Source organism: Oxyura jamaicensis, chromosome 5, assembly GCF_011077185.1.
Source record: "Oxyura jamaicensis isolate SHBP4307 breed ruddy duck chromosome 5, BPBGC_Ojam_1.0, whole genome shotgun sequence".
Lineage (NCBI taxonomy): Eukaryota > Metazoa > Chordata > Aves > Anseriformes > Anatidae > Oxyura > Oxyura jamaicensis.
The window spans coordinates 50,497,545-50,516,588 of record NC_048897.1 but is presented as its reverse complement, the minus strand read 5'-3'; the positions used below and the strand labels follow the sequence as shown (position 1 = coordinate 50,516,588).

The 19,044-nt window shown below is 46.7% G+C and overlaps 1 protein-coding gene across 10 annotated transcripts in view; it reads left to right on the top strand.

Annotated features, from left to right (window-relative positions):
• The window catches only part of KTN1 (kinectin 1), a 73,812-nt gene that overhangs the window by 15,875 nt on the left and 38,893 nt on the right, over positions 1 to 19,044 (top strand). For 4 of the 10 annotated variants that reach the window (XM_035327323.1, XM_035327329.1, XM_035327325.1 and 1 more), the window contains exons 1-7: positions 4,448 to 4,970; positions 6,504 to 6,641; positions 8,613 to 8,780; positions 11,168 to 11,298; positions 13,603 to 13,719; positions 16,113 to 16,253; positions 18,393 to 18,499. In XM_035327323.1, coding sequence (XP_035183214.1) covers positions 4,448 to 4,970; positions 6,504 to 6,641; positions 8,613 to 8,780; positions 11,168 to 11,298; positions 13,603 to 13,719; positions 16,113 to 16,253; positions 18,393 to 18,499 — 1,325 coding nt within the window. Of the gene's footprint in view, positions 1 to 779; positions 801 to 4,415; positions 4,971 to 6,503; positions 6,642 to 8,612; positions 8,781 to 11,167; positions 11,299 to 13,602; positions 13,720 to 16,112; positions 16,254 to 18,392; positions 18,500 to 19,044 lie in introns of those variants that run through there. The other 6 variants (XM_035327330.1, XM_035327319.1, XM_035327321.1 and 3 more) reach the window with 4 other exon arrangements.

The window sequence follows — 19,044 nt, the reverse complement described above, 5'->3', positions numbered from 1 at the left end:
ACCATCATCGCACTGCTTTAACTACTGTATTTAATTATTAAGTTCTAATTCTGCAGAATTATCCCATAGCAATGCTGACATTAAATGGGGTTAACCCCATCTTTGGGGTTTCTGGCAGCCCGTTGTCCTAGGGCTTGAGCCCTGCAGTGCTTTAGGTCGATGCTCAGGGGTTACCGGAGCTGCTTCCAGCCTCCGTGTGGACGCGGAGCTGCTGAACTTGTTGGATTGTAAAATCTTGTTCTGTTTTGTCACCAAACCCTGATCTGCCACAGGTTCCCTCTTGTAGTGCCCAAGCTGCTGGATGTCTTCTCCACCACGAGCCCTGCAGGAAGACGAGTTTGGGAGTGAAGCTGTTCTCCAGGCGACCCTCTGATGCAGCTGGCTAATAGGAGCTGCGCTGCTAACAGCGTGCAGATTAAGGGAAAAACAGTGCTACGGTTATCTCCTCGAGGAATTTATTCAAAGCAAATACTCCTCTGAGACTTCTTGCTGTGCTCTAGTGACTTGAACGTGAGGGGTTTTATTTAACCCCCCTCGCCAGCCAGATGCCTGTGCTGTGAGCTGGGTGGTAAGCCCGGAAAAGCCCATGATCACGGGGAGGGCTGTGCGGGGGCTGCCTCGGTACCTGTTTCTTCCCCCCCCCCATTAAACATGATTTGATTTCAGAAGCACAAATCCCCGGAGATTTCGTGCATCTTGAGACCCAGGTGTTTAGAGGAGCTGTGCTCGTAACGTGCTGGGGCTAAGCTACGAGTGACTCATTAGCCAGATGGAGCCCTTATTTATTTCTGTCATCCCAAGGAAGTTAATCCCCTGGACCCAAACTGAATGAATATCCTGTGAAATGTGCTATCTGTGCCGAGTGAAACTCGAGAGGTAAATGCAGAAAGCCGGGGGTGCGCTGGGAAGCCCAGCCCAGCGTTAACCATCAGGGGAAGTCAGGCGCAGGCAGCGACGCTGCGCTGGAGTTCAGAAGCAGTTTCTGTGGCACGGGCTCTGTTCAGGAGAACAAAAGTGCAATTCTTCTGTTAAAATGTTGGACGGAACATGCACGGAGCCTGTGTGCAGACTGGGACGGATGTGGCTTGTTCCCCTGCTCCTGAGTGACCGGTCCTGTGCGGCGTGAGAGGCGTGAGGGCATCTCGGGCATCTGCAGCCCCCAGGAATGGGGGGAGTGGTGGAACCAAGTCCTGGCGAGCATTTAAGCCCATGCAGGGAGGCTTTCAACTTCATGTAGTGTTCTCTTTCTTCTGGTTTAATAGGAGGAGCTCCTCTGCCCTGTTTCTTGTAGGGCACCATAGGATTTTTTTCCCTTTAGACTGCTTCTGTCTCTTCCTAGACGGCTCGCCAAGGCAATATGGGAGGATAAATGGGAATGGAGAAAACTGCTGAGTGATTGCAGATTGTCAGAGGACAGCGCTGCGTGAGGCAAACCCCTGCCTGCTCGCCCTGTGGCGAGGGTGTCACTTCGTGAGGACCTCGTGGCGCAGGATGTCACCTTGTGACACCTGCCCACGGAGCCCAGTGGTGCGCTCCCAGGGCCGATGCTTAAATGCCCTTGCCCATATCTGGGCTGGGGATGGAAACTTCAGTATTTGTACCAGGTCTGAGCATTATCCCATCCATCCCACACCTGATGCTCCCTTTGGGGGTGGCTCAGCCACGCTAAAAACCTTTCTGTAACTTTTTCTGTTTGCGTTCAGATAATCAGCAAGATTGGAGGTTTCCCCAGCTTTGTGCACGCCCCTTTGACAAACAAAACACAAGCTTTCCGGGAACAGGCTTGCTTTAACTCCAACTTCGAAAGCCGTTTTGGGTTCTGGATACAACATGAAGACAAACACTCTTGCCTTCGTTTTCTTAACGGGGTGCTGGGAGATATTTCAGGGCTTAAGCAACCATGAACCTGAGCTTGCCGAGCGGTCGGGCTGGGATCGTGGCTGATGCCGTGTCTCGTGGCTCTCTGAGTGTCAGAATAACAGTTGCTGTGTACGTCTTGGTCTTGCCCTGATGGCCATCCCATCACTTGGTGCTTTTGTCCTTCACAGCGTGTGGAAGGGTCAGCGTACGGCCGGCTGCGTGCCCGTGTCGGGGGGTGGAGGTGGGCACGCTGGGGGCTCCTTGTGGTTCGGTGGCGTAACCGGGGCGGTAACGGGCTGTAACCATCAACCTAATCCCATTTGTGAGAAATCTGCTTCGTTACATATTTTGTTTGGGGCTTAACTTCTCCTGTGAGCGCTCAATATTGACTTTGGCTGCGGCAAATTTTCAAGATCTGTTTCCTTCAAGTGATAACTAATATCATTTGTGCAGGAAGCCGGTTTTATCAATCGCTTTGCAAGCTCCAGCTTAGCTTCACGCCTTGGTGCTTTTTCTCCCCAAAAGACGAGCTTTCCCTCCCTCACGGCCCTTGTGAAACCCTGCGCGTTCCAGATGCGAGCCTTGCCGGCGAGCTGTGCGCACGGAAAATAAAACCCACAAACCGGGAGGAGACTTAGCGTTAAGACAACTGATGAATAATTAGCGTATTGAAAGGTTACCCGTTTATTTTGATAACTTAATAGCCAAATTAGAGTTCCCACTCCTTGCTTTCTGTGCTGTTCAGTGCCCTGTACAAACATATTATCACAGTAACCCCCCTGCCCAGAAACTCTTGCAGGGAACAACTCTTCCCTCTGGGGCCGCAGCCAGGCTCCGTGCTGAGCTCTCCCCAACGGGGCAGGATGGCAAGCCTACAAGAGCAGGTTCTAGCACAGCCACGAGATGAGTTTAAGGCTGAAGCGTGATACTAGAAGGTATTTAAAGAGTAACCCTCTGCTCAGAAGCAAGAAGAAGCAGTCTTCCCTGTGTTGCGCGATGTCTCTATGGACTGCAGTCCCTGGGCATTCAGTGTGCGCGTCTATTTTCGTCTTCTAAGCAATGGTGGAAATACCCCAAGCGATGTAAGGAGGAAATTCTTTGCTCGGAGGGCGGTGAGGCACTGGAATAGGTTGCCCAGAGAAGCTGTGGCTGCCCTATCCCTGAAAATGTTCAAGGCCAGGCAGGATGGGGCTTTGGGCAACCTGGGCTGGTGGAAGGTGTCCCTGCCACGGTAGGGGGTTGGAACCGGGTGGTCTTTAAGATCTCTTTCACCCCAAACCTTTCACCTAATATAACTGAGAGGTGTGGGGCAGTTCCCCCTGCCCTTTCTGGGGTCATCCTGCTGTATGAACTCTCATCACCAGGCTGGTTGAGAAGGAAGCTGACTTGGGACGTTTGGGCAGAGCTGGGGACGCTGCAGTTGGGTGCTGGCTACAGAGAAGGTGACAAAGATCGTTACGGGAGACGCAACGTGGGTTACATCCCTTCCCTTTCATTCCCAAGGGAATGGGTTTCCCAAGGGACACTTGAGTTGAAGGGTCCTCTTCTTGGTGTAGAGGAAAATGTGGCTGAAGTGTCTGTTTTCCGTGGCAGTTTTCAAACTGAGTTGGTGAATCAGCAATTGTGTGCTCTTAATTGGAATTTTGATTGTGTTTTTCAAGGACCGATGCCTTTTTGTTCCTTGGAACTGTCTGGATTTGAATTCTTCCTGCAAAAATCTGGGTCTGTTCTTAGTGACCAGAGTTGTGAAGTAGGGAAATCAGTCTTATTTTGGCCCCCAAACTAGTGTGTTTTTTTTTAAAAAAAAACTTAATTCTGACTTTCTTTTAAACTCTTAATTCCTGCTTTTTGTTTTATTCATTTAATGCTCTGAGCTGTGCCGTTACATGCACAAAATAAGTAACAGATCCTCCTGTTTTCCTATAAACGTGTGGAATTTTCATGAGTTTAAAGCTGTTTTAGGCTTCAAAAAGCAGTTCTGGAAAAAACCCCGATTCTTTATGGTTGACTAACATTTAGGCCTTCCTCTCTTCTCCTTGCTCCGCTTCTGAGAGTTTCATAAAACCGGGAGCAAAAGTTGAAACTTAACTCCCACTTGACAAGATAAAAAACTGAAATCACAATGTTTGATTTATGGGGGGGGGGGGGGTTGGAAAAAGGTTAAAAAAGTTACTCTACATGTATGGGTCCTTATTTCACAGCCTCTGAAACTGCTGTCTCATGTATTCCTGATGTCGAAAGCTTTCACTTACTGAATTTTACTTCAGAAGGGAGAATGAGGAAGATGAGTAAAAGTAAGGAGAGAGAACTGCTCTCATCCGGGATCAGCCTTGCAGATACAGTTCCTTTCTATACGGGTTAGCAGCTTTGAAGCGAATGGTAAAGGACTTCAAAGTTGTTCCATGCTTGGTACTAGTTTGGTAACTTCATTAAAAGCAATTTTAAGGCTTCGTGAGAGCAATGTCAAAGGTTTTTATCAATATTATTGGCAGGGGGAAAAAGCGTGAAAACCTGGTCAAGAAACTAATTCTTGTTTCTTTTTCTTTCCCCTACAGATTTTTTATAAATAGAGCTAAGAAGAAGCACAATGGAGTTTTACGAGTCTACCTACTTCATCATCCTCGTTCCTTCTGTGGTTATTACGGTTATCTTCCTCTTCTTCTGGCTTTTCATGAAAGAAACGTTATACGATGAAGTCCTTGCAAAACAGAAAAGGGACCTAAAGTTTCCGCCTGCCAAGAGCGATAAAAAGAAAACAGAGAAGAAGAAGAACAAGAAGAAAGAAGCTCAGAACGGGAACATCCATGAATCTGACTCTGAAAGTACCCCTCGGGACTTCAAGCTCTCTGATGCCCTGGGTACGGATGAAGAGCACGTCATTCCTGTTCCCTTGAGCGTGGCCGAAGCATCTAGCGGCGTCAGAGAACGGAAGAAGAAGGAGAAGAAGCAGAAGGCACCTCAAGATGATCATGTAACTAAGGAGTCGGAAGGATCCAAGTCTTCAGGCAAGAAAGTAGAACCAGTCCCTGTTACAAAACAGCCCACTCCACCATCTGAATCAGCAGCATCTAAGAAGAAGCCTGGGCAGAAGAAGCAGAAAAATGGCATGGGTACCTTACGTTGCATATGCTTCTTGCACAGAACGCCAAAACTGTGCTCTGCTTCTTGCGAGGCCACAGAGCGTCTCTCTCAGAACTGTTCTGCCTGATCTCTGTGGGGCAAAGCTCACTTCTAACCTCTTCCTTTTTATGAGCTATTGCTTTTTTCCTCCCCTTGTTTTCCATCTGGTGGCAATGCTCTGGTTTTCCTCCTCCCATCCTTGCTTTCTTCTATTAGAGATCGTTGAGGGAAACGGAGTAGCCCGTGTCTCTGCTTTGCTCTATGGCTTGGCTCCTTTGCTTTCAAGCTGTCAAAATTTTAATTACCTGAGACAAGTCGTTAAATGTTTGCTGTGTGCAGTCTGATGTCAAGCCATGAAAAAGCAGAGCCCTAAGAGCGCTTGCTCTAACAAGGAAGGACATCCAGGGAACCCCTGTAGCAGAGCGTGCAAAACAAATCACTGCTGAAGTGCAGGCCTGATGTAGCAGAAGGTGTTCGGTGGATGAAAGGTGGAAGCACTTTGAGTTGCTTCCCACTCTTTCCACCTTTATAATGGAGTGGAACAGAGACTAAAAGAAGACTGATCTAGCCACTGCATCCATCTCAGAGCAGACTGAAAATTGTAGGTAGAGCTGCTTGCAAATATGTGGATGGCCATTCATGGAAGCTTAAAAAAAAAAATCCAGTTTCAGAAATAGGTGAAAGTAGTTGCAGATAATATATTGAGTAGTGTAACAGGTTTGCTACGGGGAGGGAGGAAAAAGAACGACACTGCTGCTTGATGTGATTTTTTTCCTGAAAAGGGGAGCAGGAAGACCTGCCCACTACCGGCAAAAACAGTATCAAATCTTATTTGTGGGTGCTCTCCGAAAATCTCTGTGGCATGATGAAAATGTGGTCTGCAAAGGCTGTTCTGAGGGCAGCCGCAGCTAACTTTTATCCTCGCTTGCATGAGCTAACACCGTAACCCTGCGTGGTGTGTCAGCTCTGACAAGCATATCATATAGCACAAGCTGTCCCAAAAGATTAAAACCAACAAAAAAAACCCCGCTCATCTCTAGAAACAACTTTGACAAAGAACAGTTCCCCAATGCGAAACACTTATTTTCTGCTTCTCACAGTCCCAGTAGCTATTGGGTGCGTGTGTGTAAAAGGCACGAGGGGCTTCACGGTGGGGATGGGGGCGGGGGAATACATCCTGCAAACCAGAACCTGATACGGGTAACACGTGCTATGTGCTCTGTTGCTGCATTGGGTTTGTTAAAAGGTTACTTTCATCTGCGAGCAGAACGCAGGCGATTAAAGTCCTGTCTGTCAGAACACTCGGTGCTGTGGCCCTTCACTCTGCTAAACCTTTCTCTTGCTTTGGGGTCTCATCTGGTCTGGGAAATGTGTGTTTGTGTGTGTAACTTCATGTTCTCATTTCAAACACATGAGTTTTGTTTTTTTTTCTGGGAGTAGATCTCAGTGATTAGAGTCACTGATCATAAAAATGAGAATATGCTCTTCTGTATGCTCTTCATTGTCTCGATTGTCTGTTACAGATGATCAAGAAACTAAGACTGATTCCGTTGCGTCTCCTGCCAAAAAACAAGACCCCGTCCTGCTCCACCAGGAGATAAAGCAAGAAAATGTATCAGGAAAGAAGAAAGTCTCTGCAAAGAAGCAGAAAGTTGATAATGGTGAGAATACCAAGGGTTTCTTATTAGCTCCGACATGCCTGACAATTCAACCTTTTTCTTTCTTTTGCCTTCCTTTTGGGAAAGAAACCTGTAGAAAAACTTTCTTAATTCGACAAAGCAGGGATTTAAGGTAGGAAAAATCCTGATAGACTGTTTTTTATGAATGAGTACCACTGTGCATGGGATGCCTCTGTGAACCTTCCACCTTTCTGAGCCTTTTGGTTCCACGCATCCACACTTGAATTGAGGAGAAAAATATTGACATAGAGTTTAAACTGACCAGGCTCTGAGCAAGGCACGTCTCTAACGGCTGCAGTCATCTGCCCCAAACAAGACTGCAGTTTTTTTTTAGCCAATTGCTTTTTCCTCTCGTATTGTCCTTTTGTTAGCTAGCTGTTGCTCCAACACAAACTGCTCATCTTCGCTGTCAAGGCCTTCACTGTTCGTCATCCCTCGCTCCCTGCCAAGACGCTGGTTCTCGTCCCTTGGCTCAGTCTGCCTCTGTGTTTCAGTCTTTTACAATGAGTGCTGTTGTGTTTGGGGCACTTGGGAAGAGCGTGACCACAAAGTCCTGTGAGGCCACCTTGTTAGCTTCTCAAAACTCTTCCTCGCTGGGACAGCGATGAAGAAGCTGGTGGACTGCTCCTGGAGTAAATGGTGTCGGTCACCGTGCTTCCTTCACGACTTGGTCAGGTCAGACTGGCACCAGTGAGTGTCTCACAGATACTAGACAGGCTTTTGGAGGGGAAGAGAATGAAATGAGGGGAAGATGATAAGGAGAGGAAGTAAAATAAGAAACGAGGATGCTAACTGAACTGGATGTTGGGTATTTCTGCTAGAGGAAACCTTTCACTTCAGTGCTTGCCATGTATGTGCAGGTGGTTGCTTGCTGCTTAAGATGAGAGGCTCTGGCAGGTTACATGGAAGGTCCATCTGGCCTGTTTTCCTCCTTAAGGGCAGGCAGAATGCGGAAGCATTTTCCAGCTGGCTCTCTGGCAGCCAGGAAGACACATTTGTGTTTTACTGATGCCTGAAATCTCGTATCCCACCCACTTCCCTCCGCTCTCCGGCCCACTGCATGGCATCTGTTCTCCATCAGCCTTCAGCTGGGCTGGGTGGGTCAGGGAGCTTCCCTGCTGCGTCGTGGCTCTGTGCAAAATCTCACATGCTTCAGGCAGCGTGCACTGGGCCAACCCCCAGATCCACCTCTGCCACTGGCTCCTTCTGTCATCCCTGCTCTGTCGCTCTTCCTCTCCCCTCCCCTGCTTTTACCTCAGCAGCGCAGACCGAGCAGTTCCTTGGGCAGAGGCTGTTTCTCACCACGTTGATTCAGTGCTGTGTGAACGGAGACTGAGGTCGGTCAGCACCTCTGCGTGTCTCTCGGAATATTAATGGTGCCTGAAGCCTGCTCTGACAGATGAGAGGTCTTCATTAAGTGCAGCCGAGTCTGCATGTGAAATAAGCTTGGTTGCTGCCCCTACCACATGTTCTGCCCAAGTGGTTTAGGTTGCTGGTGGTGTAATCTGGGTGAAAACGCTGGCAGTAAGGCACTAGCTTTTAACAGAACGGGAACAAAAGGCTTACTGTACTCGTGTTTCAGGGATGCTGCATGCATTTTTATACGCAGCCCGCAGTAAACCAGTCCCACCGATGCTGTATGCAACTTCAATGAAAAAGTGAAATTGAAATCAACACGTAAAGGTTCTTCTCTGCTACTTCTTAAAATGCTAAAAGGCAGCTTTGAAAATATAAATTTAATTGGAGCTATTAAATTCTTAGGCATTAGAGACCTTTATTTAATGAATTTACCTGAAGACCTTTAATGAGTTAAGCTTTGAAGGTTATTAATATAGCTAACTATTGGGATTAGAGATGCTGTAATCCATCTCACTAACGTGTTATGCACCTTTTCTGTATATTGGAGTTAATTATTAAAAAGCTTTAACCCACCCTGTGGACTCTTGGTTACAGTTTTGGTGGATGAACCTCTTATTCAAGCAACCACATATATTCCTTTGATGGATAATTCTGATGCTGGCACTTTAGAGAAGAGAGAAGTGGTTGAAGTAGTGAAACAAAACATGAATGAGGGGATCCAGAAGAGCAGTGGCAAGAAAATGAAGAATGAAACTGATAAAGGTAAGAAAATGATAACGCTGTCTGCTTTGGGCATCAAACTGTGAACAGTGAGAGTATGCTGTGCGGGGAGGGGAATCTTTTCTTACTTGCTAGGAAGAAAGGATTTGAGGAGAACATTTGTGGCTGCAGGACACTGCTCTTGTCTGTGCTCACTTATGCCCTGTTTTTGGCACTGCTGAAAGGGCTTTGCTTCATCTGAATCCTTTTAGTGCTGACTGTAGGCTTTTGTGTCCTAACAGTGAGCAAACTGGTGATCGCAGACCACACAGATGCATGAGAGGGTGTGCTAGGATTTCTCAGTGCTTTCCCCCCATCTCCCTGGACAATTCCCCTCTAATTTACGTTCAATGATTTCTCTTAGGGGCTTAGTGTTTGCCAGCATTTTGTTTCCTGTTCCCTAGCTGTACAGTGGCTAGGTTAGGTATCGGTAACAGTGCCGGAATCCCAAGCACGGGCTGTTGGAGTCTGCTTGTGCCTGGGAGTGCAGCCTGCGTGCTCTAGTGCTGTTCTAAAGCTGCCTTGAGCCAGCCAGCTAGCAAATGTGTGCAGCACAGGGTTACCTGATGGAAATTGCCCATGGAGTTTGAATCTGGTGGTGTCCACCAACATGCTGAATTTTCCTTTTAATGCCGTTGCAATTAGGAGAGGGAAGCTTCCTTCCTGCTCTCCTAAGGAGGCCCGATGTGACCCCTGAGCGCCGGGTCCTAACCTGAGACCTCAAAATAGCTCACTGACCTGCTCAAAGGATGCCAGGCCTCCCGAGTTAAGGGGTGAGATCCTTCAATTTGTAGGCAGGCAGAAAGAGGCAGGTGGCTGAGCAGCGATTCCCCAGTTCAGGCCTGTTTGGAGGACTGGCTCTTCACACTGTCTGCCTGGTGATTCACTGCACTCTCTGTTTTTAGACTTACATTCTAAAATGCACACTGGAAAACTTCCTGGCAGCTCTCTGTGGTACCTCTGTTGGATTCCCACTTGCCCGGGGCTCCTCTTGTGCTTCCAGCTCAACGGCTGTGTGTTAATTGCTGTGGGGCATCAGAGCCTCTCGTGTGCACCCGTCCCTTCTCATTTCCTTCGCCAGCTGTAACCTTCTACGTGAGCTTCTAATTCGTCTGTGTCAGCTGGGATTTGCCCTCCCGATATAGAAATCTTCCCCTATTCTCACTGTAAGCTTCTTGGGTGCAAGGGCAAGGCTCCTGCCGTGTTCAGGGAGCGCGGGGCTCAGCCTGGTCCAAGCCAGGCAGGCTCCCAGCAAACCAGGCTCTGCTCTCAGGGTTTTGGCATATTCCTGGCAACAGTGTCATTGATGTCAGGGCAGCAACGACGTGATCTGGAGTCTGTGGCCAAGGCTAAGTTGGATTTACGACTAGGAAAGGATGTGCTAGAATTCCTCAGGGCTTCCCCCCACCTCCCCGGGCTATTGTTCAATAGTTTATGCTCAATAATTTCTCTTAGGGGCTAGGTACCACCAGCATTTTGTTTCACATTTTTTCATTCATGTTTTAATCTCCGGAGAGGTTTGGGTTTGCCTTGTGGCTTGGTGTCGGTGGCACATTTAGCAGTACCTGTGGTGAGAAAGCCGGACCCTTCTCCGTGCTCTGTGGGATGTTTTCTGAACCAAGCACTATTTGAAGGCTTTTTCTGCTGCTTTTTTTTCCCCGCTGATCCCTTGACAGATTTTAATGCAGTGGTGAATATTGGACAGATACTGGGTGCCTCAGTCTTGTGCTTCCATTTCCTTAAGTTAGGGGGCCACCTAATGACTTGTGTGCATCCTGCTTGTTCATGAAAAATGATTTTCTTTCTGTAAGAGCAAAATTGATCTGAAATACGCTTGCTTGTTTGTGTCTTTGTGATCTATGGATCTTACTGATTTGTCTGCTGCTGCAGAAGTTCATTTCCAATCTTAGACTGATGGAATATTTTCCTGGTTTCCATGCACTGTAATCAGAAATGTGCCGCTTCTTACATTCATTACGCTGTCATCTGCATATTGCCTGTGGAGCCAGGCTGCCCTCTAAACTGGGAGCTCAGTTTGAATTACTGTCATAATACACTGGGAAGAACTCTACAAGTTCTCACATTCGTGCTATTTTTTTCCCCCAAAAAATCTGTGTTATGCTTTGTCTTCTTGGTAGTGACGCTATAAATGTTACCAACTGTACAAACAAAGCGGTGGGATTCTTTTCCCAAAACTGTCAGCTGGCAGATTGTTATCAGAGTTAAATTGGAGATGTTTTTGCTGAATGCTCGTGACCTCTTGCTTCTTGGCATTTCAGACTGAAATTAAATATAATGCGTAATGATACCCCATCACATGCTGTTTCAAGGCAAAATAAATAATTCTGTACGGAGTCCAAAGTAAATATATCCTCCCTTCTGTGTTGCAGAAAATGCTGAAGTAAAATTTAAAGACTTTGTAATGGCCATGAAGAACATGATCTTCACTGAAGACGAGGCCCGTTGTGTAGTAGAGGTGTTGAAGGAAAAGTCCGGTGCAATTCATGATGTCCTACAAAAGGTGAATGTCCATGGGCATGGGGGAGAGAAAGCTGTTAAATGCTCAGAAATTGGGGAAATACTTTGAAATTAGCTGTACTGATGTTTTCATTGTGACTTCTGCCTTGTCTTTGGAGGACTTTTTTTCCAGTTGGTCTGAGCTTGCTTTGCACGTGGAAAGCAGTTGTCGGATAGCCGCGTGCTGCCATCCCAGGGTCTGCCTAGCCAGGCTGGTGGCTTCTAACTGCTCCTAGAGGGTGGGCACAGCCATGAAACGTGAGGTAGATAGCATAGGGCTGCTGTTGCTGCTCACTCTAGTGTGTTGGCATTGCAGAAGGCTATCTGGTGACTTCACAAATCTTTCACAAGTGCATAAACAGGATAAGCTATAGTAGAAATTAAAGAAAAAAAACAATGTGTGGCTGTGCATTCTACCAGCCAATTCTGTGTTTTGCAGGACTTCTTGTAAGCTTTTATATTCTAGCACTCTGACTGCTCTGGATATCTGTCTAGGATCTTAGGATGCTTCAGATTGGAAGGGGCCACACTAGGTCTGCATTCCAGCCTTCTGCTCAAAGCAGGGCCATCCCCACGGTCAGCCTGGGCTGCTCAGGGCTTTATCCGGTCTAGCCTTAAACCCTCAAGGACTGGGATTGAACAACTTCTGGGCAACCTGTTGCAGTGCTTGGTGGTTCTTTATTTTTTGCCTTTCATGATCTTTGTATCAAGACAGAAGAGAACAGTGACCACCAATAGCTTGCATATATCTACTCCTCTCTTCCACAACACGTTCCTGTACTTTGTGCTTGTAACGTCCCGTTTGTCACACTTGGTCTTGTGCTTCTGTTCTTCTGCAGATGTGGTATCAGGAAAGAAAGGCAGACCTGGATGTGTCAGTTCAATTAAGGCAATGCAGTAGCATATCACACAACTCAGGTTGGAAGGGATGTTGGGAGGCCGTGTAGTCAGTCCAGCCTCCTGTTCAAAACAAGATCAATGCTGTATTCTTACCAAGTTGTCCAGGGGTTTGTCCAGCTGGGTCCTGGAAACCTTCAGGGGTGGAAGTAGGCCCAGTACTACTTCGCAGTAGGCCCCTGTTTCATTGCTTGTCTGAAAATCTGCTTGTAGTGGAATCACCTGTTCTATCTGGAACAGCAGACAGCTTGCTTGCTCTTCTTGTTTCCTTTAAAGAAAGGTTTGGTGTTAAAGCTAAACCTTTATGGGCCAAATGGGTTCCTTGTGTTGTATAAAACCAGGAAACATTAATTTCTGTAGGTGGAAATATTCATATTTTCCCCTGTAGCTCATGCAAGGCACTGTCAGTGTGTTTTGTGTATGTATCCAGCGCAGAAGCCTTTTGCAGGGTTTCAGGTACCTCCCATCTAGGTTATTGCCTGACCCCTCAGACTTCATGGAAAGAAGGCTAAGTTCAGAGTTTTCCCTGTGTACTGAGGAAAACACTCGTTCATGAACTAAGCTTGGATAAAATAATTTGCTCAGTATTTGTTTAACCTTTCCCTTCCACCACAAGTACGCAGCAGAAACAGTGCCATGAAAGGACAGCTTCCAAGTAAATTCAGGGTGGGTTTGTGGAACTGAGGCTCCTCTCTGCTTCTTCCATGACCAGACTTTGAGTGGAGTCTGAGCCTAAACACTTGGGTTTGCGCCCCCCCCCCCATGGCAATCAGTTCATTTTCAGAGCAGAGAACAAATGGCAGGGCTGCAGGGATCGTTCCCCTGCTTCGGTTTCCTGCAGCATCTCTAAACTCGTCTGCGGTTCTCCCCAGCAGAGATGTGATCACGTCAACTGGAGGCTCTCCGTCTAAGAGGAAGGAGGGAGCAGATCAACATTCCCTCTTCCCTTTGTAGTGAGGCTTCAGGAGATCGTTTGTAGTCCTAATCCAGTCGGATTATACCTGCTTTGAGCCTGGGTTGGACTGGGTGATCTTAGAAGTCCTTTCCAAGCTCAATTATTGAATGATTCAGCATCTCGGTGTTGTTTTCCTTTATTTCTCCTAATGGCTGTTCTTTGTTTTCCCCAGTGCCACCAAAGCGGCTGTCTTCCAACGCGGAAGCACCTTAAGAGCCCACTTATCCTCTTAATTGGTTTCAGTGCGTTGGAAAACGCATTTCCTGGTCTAATGAAATCGGTGCTGCGGGATCCATTAGCAGCAGGGTTGGGTGCCCGTGCCATGTATGCCGCGCGGATGAAGTGTTTGGGGGCAGGAGAGGGTGTTTCTTCCTCTCAGGCTTGTTCTGCTGCCTGCTGGTGCGCTGTGCAGGTACCCCTGGCATGTATGACCATTTGTGTGTGCTTCTGCTGCAGGCTAGCAAGGCAGAGTCGGCTGCTGCGATACATCAGCTGCAAGACAAAGAGAAAATGCTCGCTGCGGTGAAGGAGGAGGCAGCCGTCGCGAAGGAACAGTGCAAGCAGCTCACCCAGGTAAATGTGAAGAGGTTCGTGCGTGCAGAGCGGTGGGATAGTAGCAGGGGCTTGCAGAATGAGCAGCAGGCAGATGCTGGCTTGCTTAGTCTAAATTAAAAGGTAAAATCTCTCATATTGGGTAAACTTACCAAGGCTGTTTGTTTTTATGATGCTGTTAATATATTTGTGCAGGGTTGTCTTCCAGTAGTTTACCCAGATAGTTCACTTAGTGAGATTCCTAAGATGAGATTATTTTTCTTCTCAAAAGATTACTAAAAGCAAACACTTCCTTCGTGAGTGTAACACAGTTTTGTGGACACAGATATAAACCACCTCTTTGCGTTGCAGTTTTTAATTCGGTACGTATTCCAGTGTTTGCATGCTAGTGTACTTCTAGGCACAAAAATCATCAGTTTCTTCAGGAAGGAAGCCGCAGAAAGTTTAGGTTCTGCTTAGCAGAGTTGCAGCTCTGATAATTTTAGACATACAGATGCACCACTGTCCAGACCAGTTGATGAAACTTTATTTTTATTAGGAAGACTTCAAAGGGAAGTAGTTAGTGTACAATGAGCTGTGCAGATGCTGTAGTAAATCAGACTCGTTGGGGGAAAGATTCTTATGTTTTGGGTAACTCAGAAGTAGGCTGGCACTGGAACCAGGAAGGTTGTGGGACAGAAACGAAGCAGGGAAAGCTGGCTGGCTGAGGAGCAGAGGGAGTGTGAGAAGGAGCCTGGGTGTGGGAGAAGCTGATGAAGGAAGGCGGGGGGGGGGGAGAAATCTGCAAAGTGGTGCTTGTGAAGGCAAGGCAGGACCTGCAGACAGGCAGGGAACGTTGTTAGATTTTGCAATTTGGGCTGTGGGAGGAAAGGGAGAAGGAGAAATAAATGAGCATTCCTGGAAGCTGGGAGGAAGCAGGTAAAAGCCAAGCTGCTGCAGTGCTGCATCGTGAGGGTAAACGAGGGACAAAGCTCAGCTCAAGCGACACGGCTCTTACTTTCTAATCAAAGCGTTCCTCTGAAGGCACTCAAAAGCTATGGAGGGACTTTGAGGGGAAGGTACAGGGGTGTCCCTGAGGGGCGTTGATACAAACGATAACTGGAGAGGATGAACGAGAGCAAGAGGTGCCTGACTTCTGCGCTATTTGGCAAAACCCAAGCTAGGTGGCAGCTCATCTTGCCAGCATCTCAGGCCCTGCCTTGGCAGGGTGCATGGATTTCTGAGGACTGGAGGTGGATGGTGGAAATTGGTGGAGAAGGAAGCTAGAAAATGCCCGGATGCCCTTCCTCTTGTTGCATCTTAGTGGATGCAAATACAACGATACGTACATTTGGGAAGGCTTTGTGTCAAGATGTTTAAGGTGTATTTTCAGAAGCGACTCGAAACTTTTGGCGTGACTTAAGTTCCTAAATGTCTCTGCGAACACGGGCTTGGGAACTCATCTCACTTATTTCAGTCTGGGAGAAAGAGCTTCCTGAAGCTAGTTAGTTGGCTCAAAAAAAAAAAAGCTTTTATTTAAATTAAAATGTATAAAAAGCTGTAATTACTCTGAAGAGATGGAAGGTATTCAGGCTAACCATTTAAAGCACTTGAAGGATGCGTCAAGGCTCCGTGTGCTGTGAGAAGAGAGGCTGACTCCAAATGCAGGCACTTTGAATCTCCTCTGGAGAAACCTCTGGCGCTGCATGGAGCTGTGCAGCTGGAGGCACCTGAAGCTGAGGTGCTGCAAATACCCCAGTCAGTGACTGGGGCTTGCTGAACGCTGCACTTAGTGTTTTTGCTTACTACAGCAAGTGCTCTTAGATTGCAGAGCAGCAGCTCTGTGGGCTTCTCAGGTGTCCAGGTTGAATTCCTGGCTATTAAATGATTAATCCAAACAGAAATGTGCATTTTCATTTTGAAAGCTGTAACGTGGCGTCACGCTGGTGGGATTCAGGACTTCTGTTTGGCTGTTGCTGGGCACTAATAGCCCATCTCCTCTGGCAAAACAGTTTCCAACGTTGCCTTTCAACCTGCTACAAAGCAACCGTGCTCTGAAGTGCTTTGTAGTTTCACCGCGGTTTATCTGGCTTGTTCTATTTTGCTGTGCTTGGGAGGAAAATCCAAGGTCTGCTCCGTGGCTTTAATTGTTAGGACTCTGCGTGTATAAACTGGCCAGACTCACTAGGTATCAGACAACAGAAGATTGTTTAAATTGGCAAAGCTCTTTTAATGTGAAATTATGCTGATCTGAACTCCTCATGAAGGTACTGAAAGCTTGGTCAGGGGTAATGCTGTAATTTCAGAGTAAATGATGCTGACTGTGGTTTGATGTGCACTTTATACATTTCTAAACATAAAACATCATGTCTGTTGGGCTCTAGAAGGGAGCAGTAGGTGACTTCTTACCCCTTTCCTTTGATTTCCCACCCAAGGAGCTGGTTGCAGAAAAGGAGAGGAACGGCTTGCTTACAGCAAAAATGAGAGAACGCATCAACACGCTGGAAAAGGAGCACGGCACGTTTCAGAGTAAAATCCATGTCAGCTACCAAGAATCCCAGCAGATGAAGATGAAGGTAAAGCTTTACCTGAACTGTTTGACTCCAAGTTCATGCCCAAGCGGATCAGTGTTGAGAGACCTTTGCTGTAGCAAAGGATGCGGTGTCTGTTTGCTTCCACAGAAACTGGCTTCACTTGTTACCCAGAGCCCTGAGTGCAGTGTGCTGCTAGCTGGTAGTGTGACCTGTCCGCGTGAGGGTAGGAAAATTCATGGCAGTTTCATGGCTTAAAAGAAAGACAAGGTCTTTTTGTAGGTGACTGTATCGTAGTCTGTGAAAGGCCGGTGCTAGTCAGCTTGTCTCTGGTCCAGTTCTTTCTGCTTTGTGGTATTTTGCTGAAATGTTAAGCAATTAAGTGTGAAATCTCATTGAAATACTCAACTTCAGAGAGAGACTAATCCCCATGATCATTTAGCAGCTGATAAATCACACTTTTAAATCATAGCATAGAGTGATTAGACAAGTTAATATACAAGAAATATCATTGATTGGGAAAGTGCTTTGCTGAAACTATTTGCAGGGCATGCAGTCGCATTGTAGAGAGCTTAGGGATATGGTTTAGTGGGGACTGTTAGTGTTAGGTCAGAGGTTGGACTTGATGATCTTGAGGTCTCTTCCAACCTAGAAATTCTGTGATTCTGTGATTCTTTTTGGTTTGAGACCCTTGTTACCCTCTCCTGAAGTTGCGTTCTAACGGAGTAACCTCACCAGAGTTTTTCACTGGATGAAAAAATTTGATGTAACTTTCTAATAAAAACGTTCCCTTCTATGCCAGCTGACAGGAGCTCAGATGTGACACTCTAGTATTTTTTCCTACATAGATGTCACAGCATCAAGCCTAGCATGTGAACTTCCAGCCTCAATACTGTTTCTTCTGTTGCATCTTGGCACTCAGAGTGCCATCTCTGCGGATTTGGAGCAGAACCACATTCTCCAGAGCGGTTTGACGTGCACCTACACAAGAAACTGCATAGCGAGAGGGTCTCCTCGCTTTCTGGAGAGGGTGAAGGAGGTCTGGGCACCAAGGTGTGACTTCTACGAACACGTCTGCAGCAGTCAAAGCTGGAGGAAGGGTGTGCAGAGGAATTGGTGTTCTGGTTTTGCTCCCCCTGCTGCCGCTTCATAGCGCTGCAGAGAAGCTGAACCTTAATTGTCAAAGCTTCCAGTTAAGCAGGGCATGTGCCCCCGCTTCTGTTGGGATCATCTGCATGTGTGTGGCTTTTTTTTAAAAAAAACCCACGAAGCAAACACTAAAAAAACCTCCCAAGCCTGCAGATGCCCAAGGGACAGCTTTTTACATGTGTTGGTGCTGAACTGGATGTGGCTGCCCTACAAGGGCCTGCTGTCTCCTGCTGCGGTGGTTATGCAAACGTTTGTTTGGACTTCTTTGTGTACGAGATCCTCATTGATGAGTCAGTCACGAAGAAACTAGGTCTTGGAAACGATGTCAGCTGTATCTGCGAACTGGCAACTGGTAGAAGAACAAAGTATGACATGCTATGTGTGCTTGAGGATTTTCAGAGCAGGCTGTTGGGTTTTAAGACCAGCTGTGCTGTCATCTGGATATGCAAAGTCCATTCTTTTTTCCTTTGTACCCTGTCTTCTGATCATGTTTGATCTATTTTGATGCAGCTGAAGGTTACTGGGGCTTCTCCCTGCCTCAAATTGTGCTAGAGAAATGCGTTTGAAGCATATTGCCTAAAGATCTCTTTCATAGTCTTGACTTCAGGGTATTAGATGAAGACTAGCCTTTTGCAGTTCACATGCTATAACCTGCATACTTTTAGTTATTTAAAACTTCTGCTTTATTTCGAGATTTTGACTTCTAATGTTAATTCACAGTGGTTTTATTTTATTTCCCTTCGGAAAAGAGAAACTGATATCCAGTTATTGATAATATCTAAAGTTATGCAGTCCAGTAATCAGCATCCTAAGTAATATTTGTTTACCATTTAAGACAAATGTCGTGATACGCTGGCATAAAAGGAAAGTGCTTCTATTCAACAAGAGGGGCTGATTTGCATAGTTTAATTGAGGAATGGGTGTGTGTTGTGAAAGGAAGTAAAACTGTCCCTCTCCCCCAAAAGACACTTGATGTTATTTACTTAAACTACTGTGTAGTGTTATCTGCTGTGAATTGATCTTTCTTCCCTTCAGTTCCAGCAGCTCCGTGAGCAGATGGAGGCAGAAATAAGCCACCTGAAGCAGGAAAATGGTATCCTGAGAGATGCTGTCAGTACTTCTACCAATCAAATGGAGAGCAAGTATGTTAGCAGCTACTTGGAGCTCTGTGTGTTTTTAAGTTTTCCCTGCAGAGTTCTGGCTTCTGCTCCTTCTGTTTCCATTCTCTTGGCTGTCTCTGAATTTGTGGTTAAACTAGGAAACGCAGCTGTTTTGGACTGGGGAGGTACCTGTTCGTATCTGCATCGAGCCAGGGCTTGCAAAACTAGTCAGTGTCTCCCATCAGTTTGAAGACAGAGCGGGTGCTGAGGTCCAACAGGAAGGATGGCGCAAGTGTTCAGCCTGTTTGGTAGGGTGTCTGTCCTTTTCCATGTGGCTTTAGGGGAGGAGCTGGTGCTGGGCTCCTGGGAGGACAGCAGCTCTGAACTTATAAAGCAGTCTTACGGTAAGAAAAAAAAATCAACACTGCAGTTAACAATAGGACTGGGTGACAGCTGGATAAATCCAGCTGGTGTTTGGAGAAACAAAAATGCATCTCAAGGTTCCATCTTTGTGAGTTCGACTTACAGTTTGACTCAGCAAGAACCAATGTGTTGTGATAAAGCTGAGTGTCCAGTAAGGGGTGTAG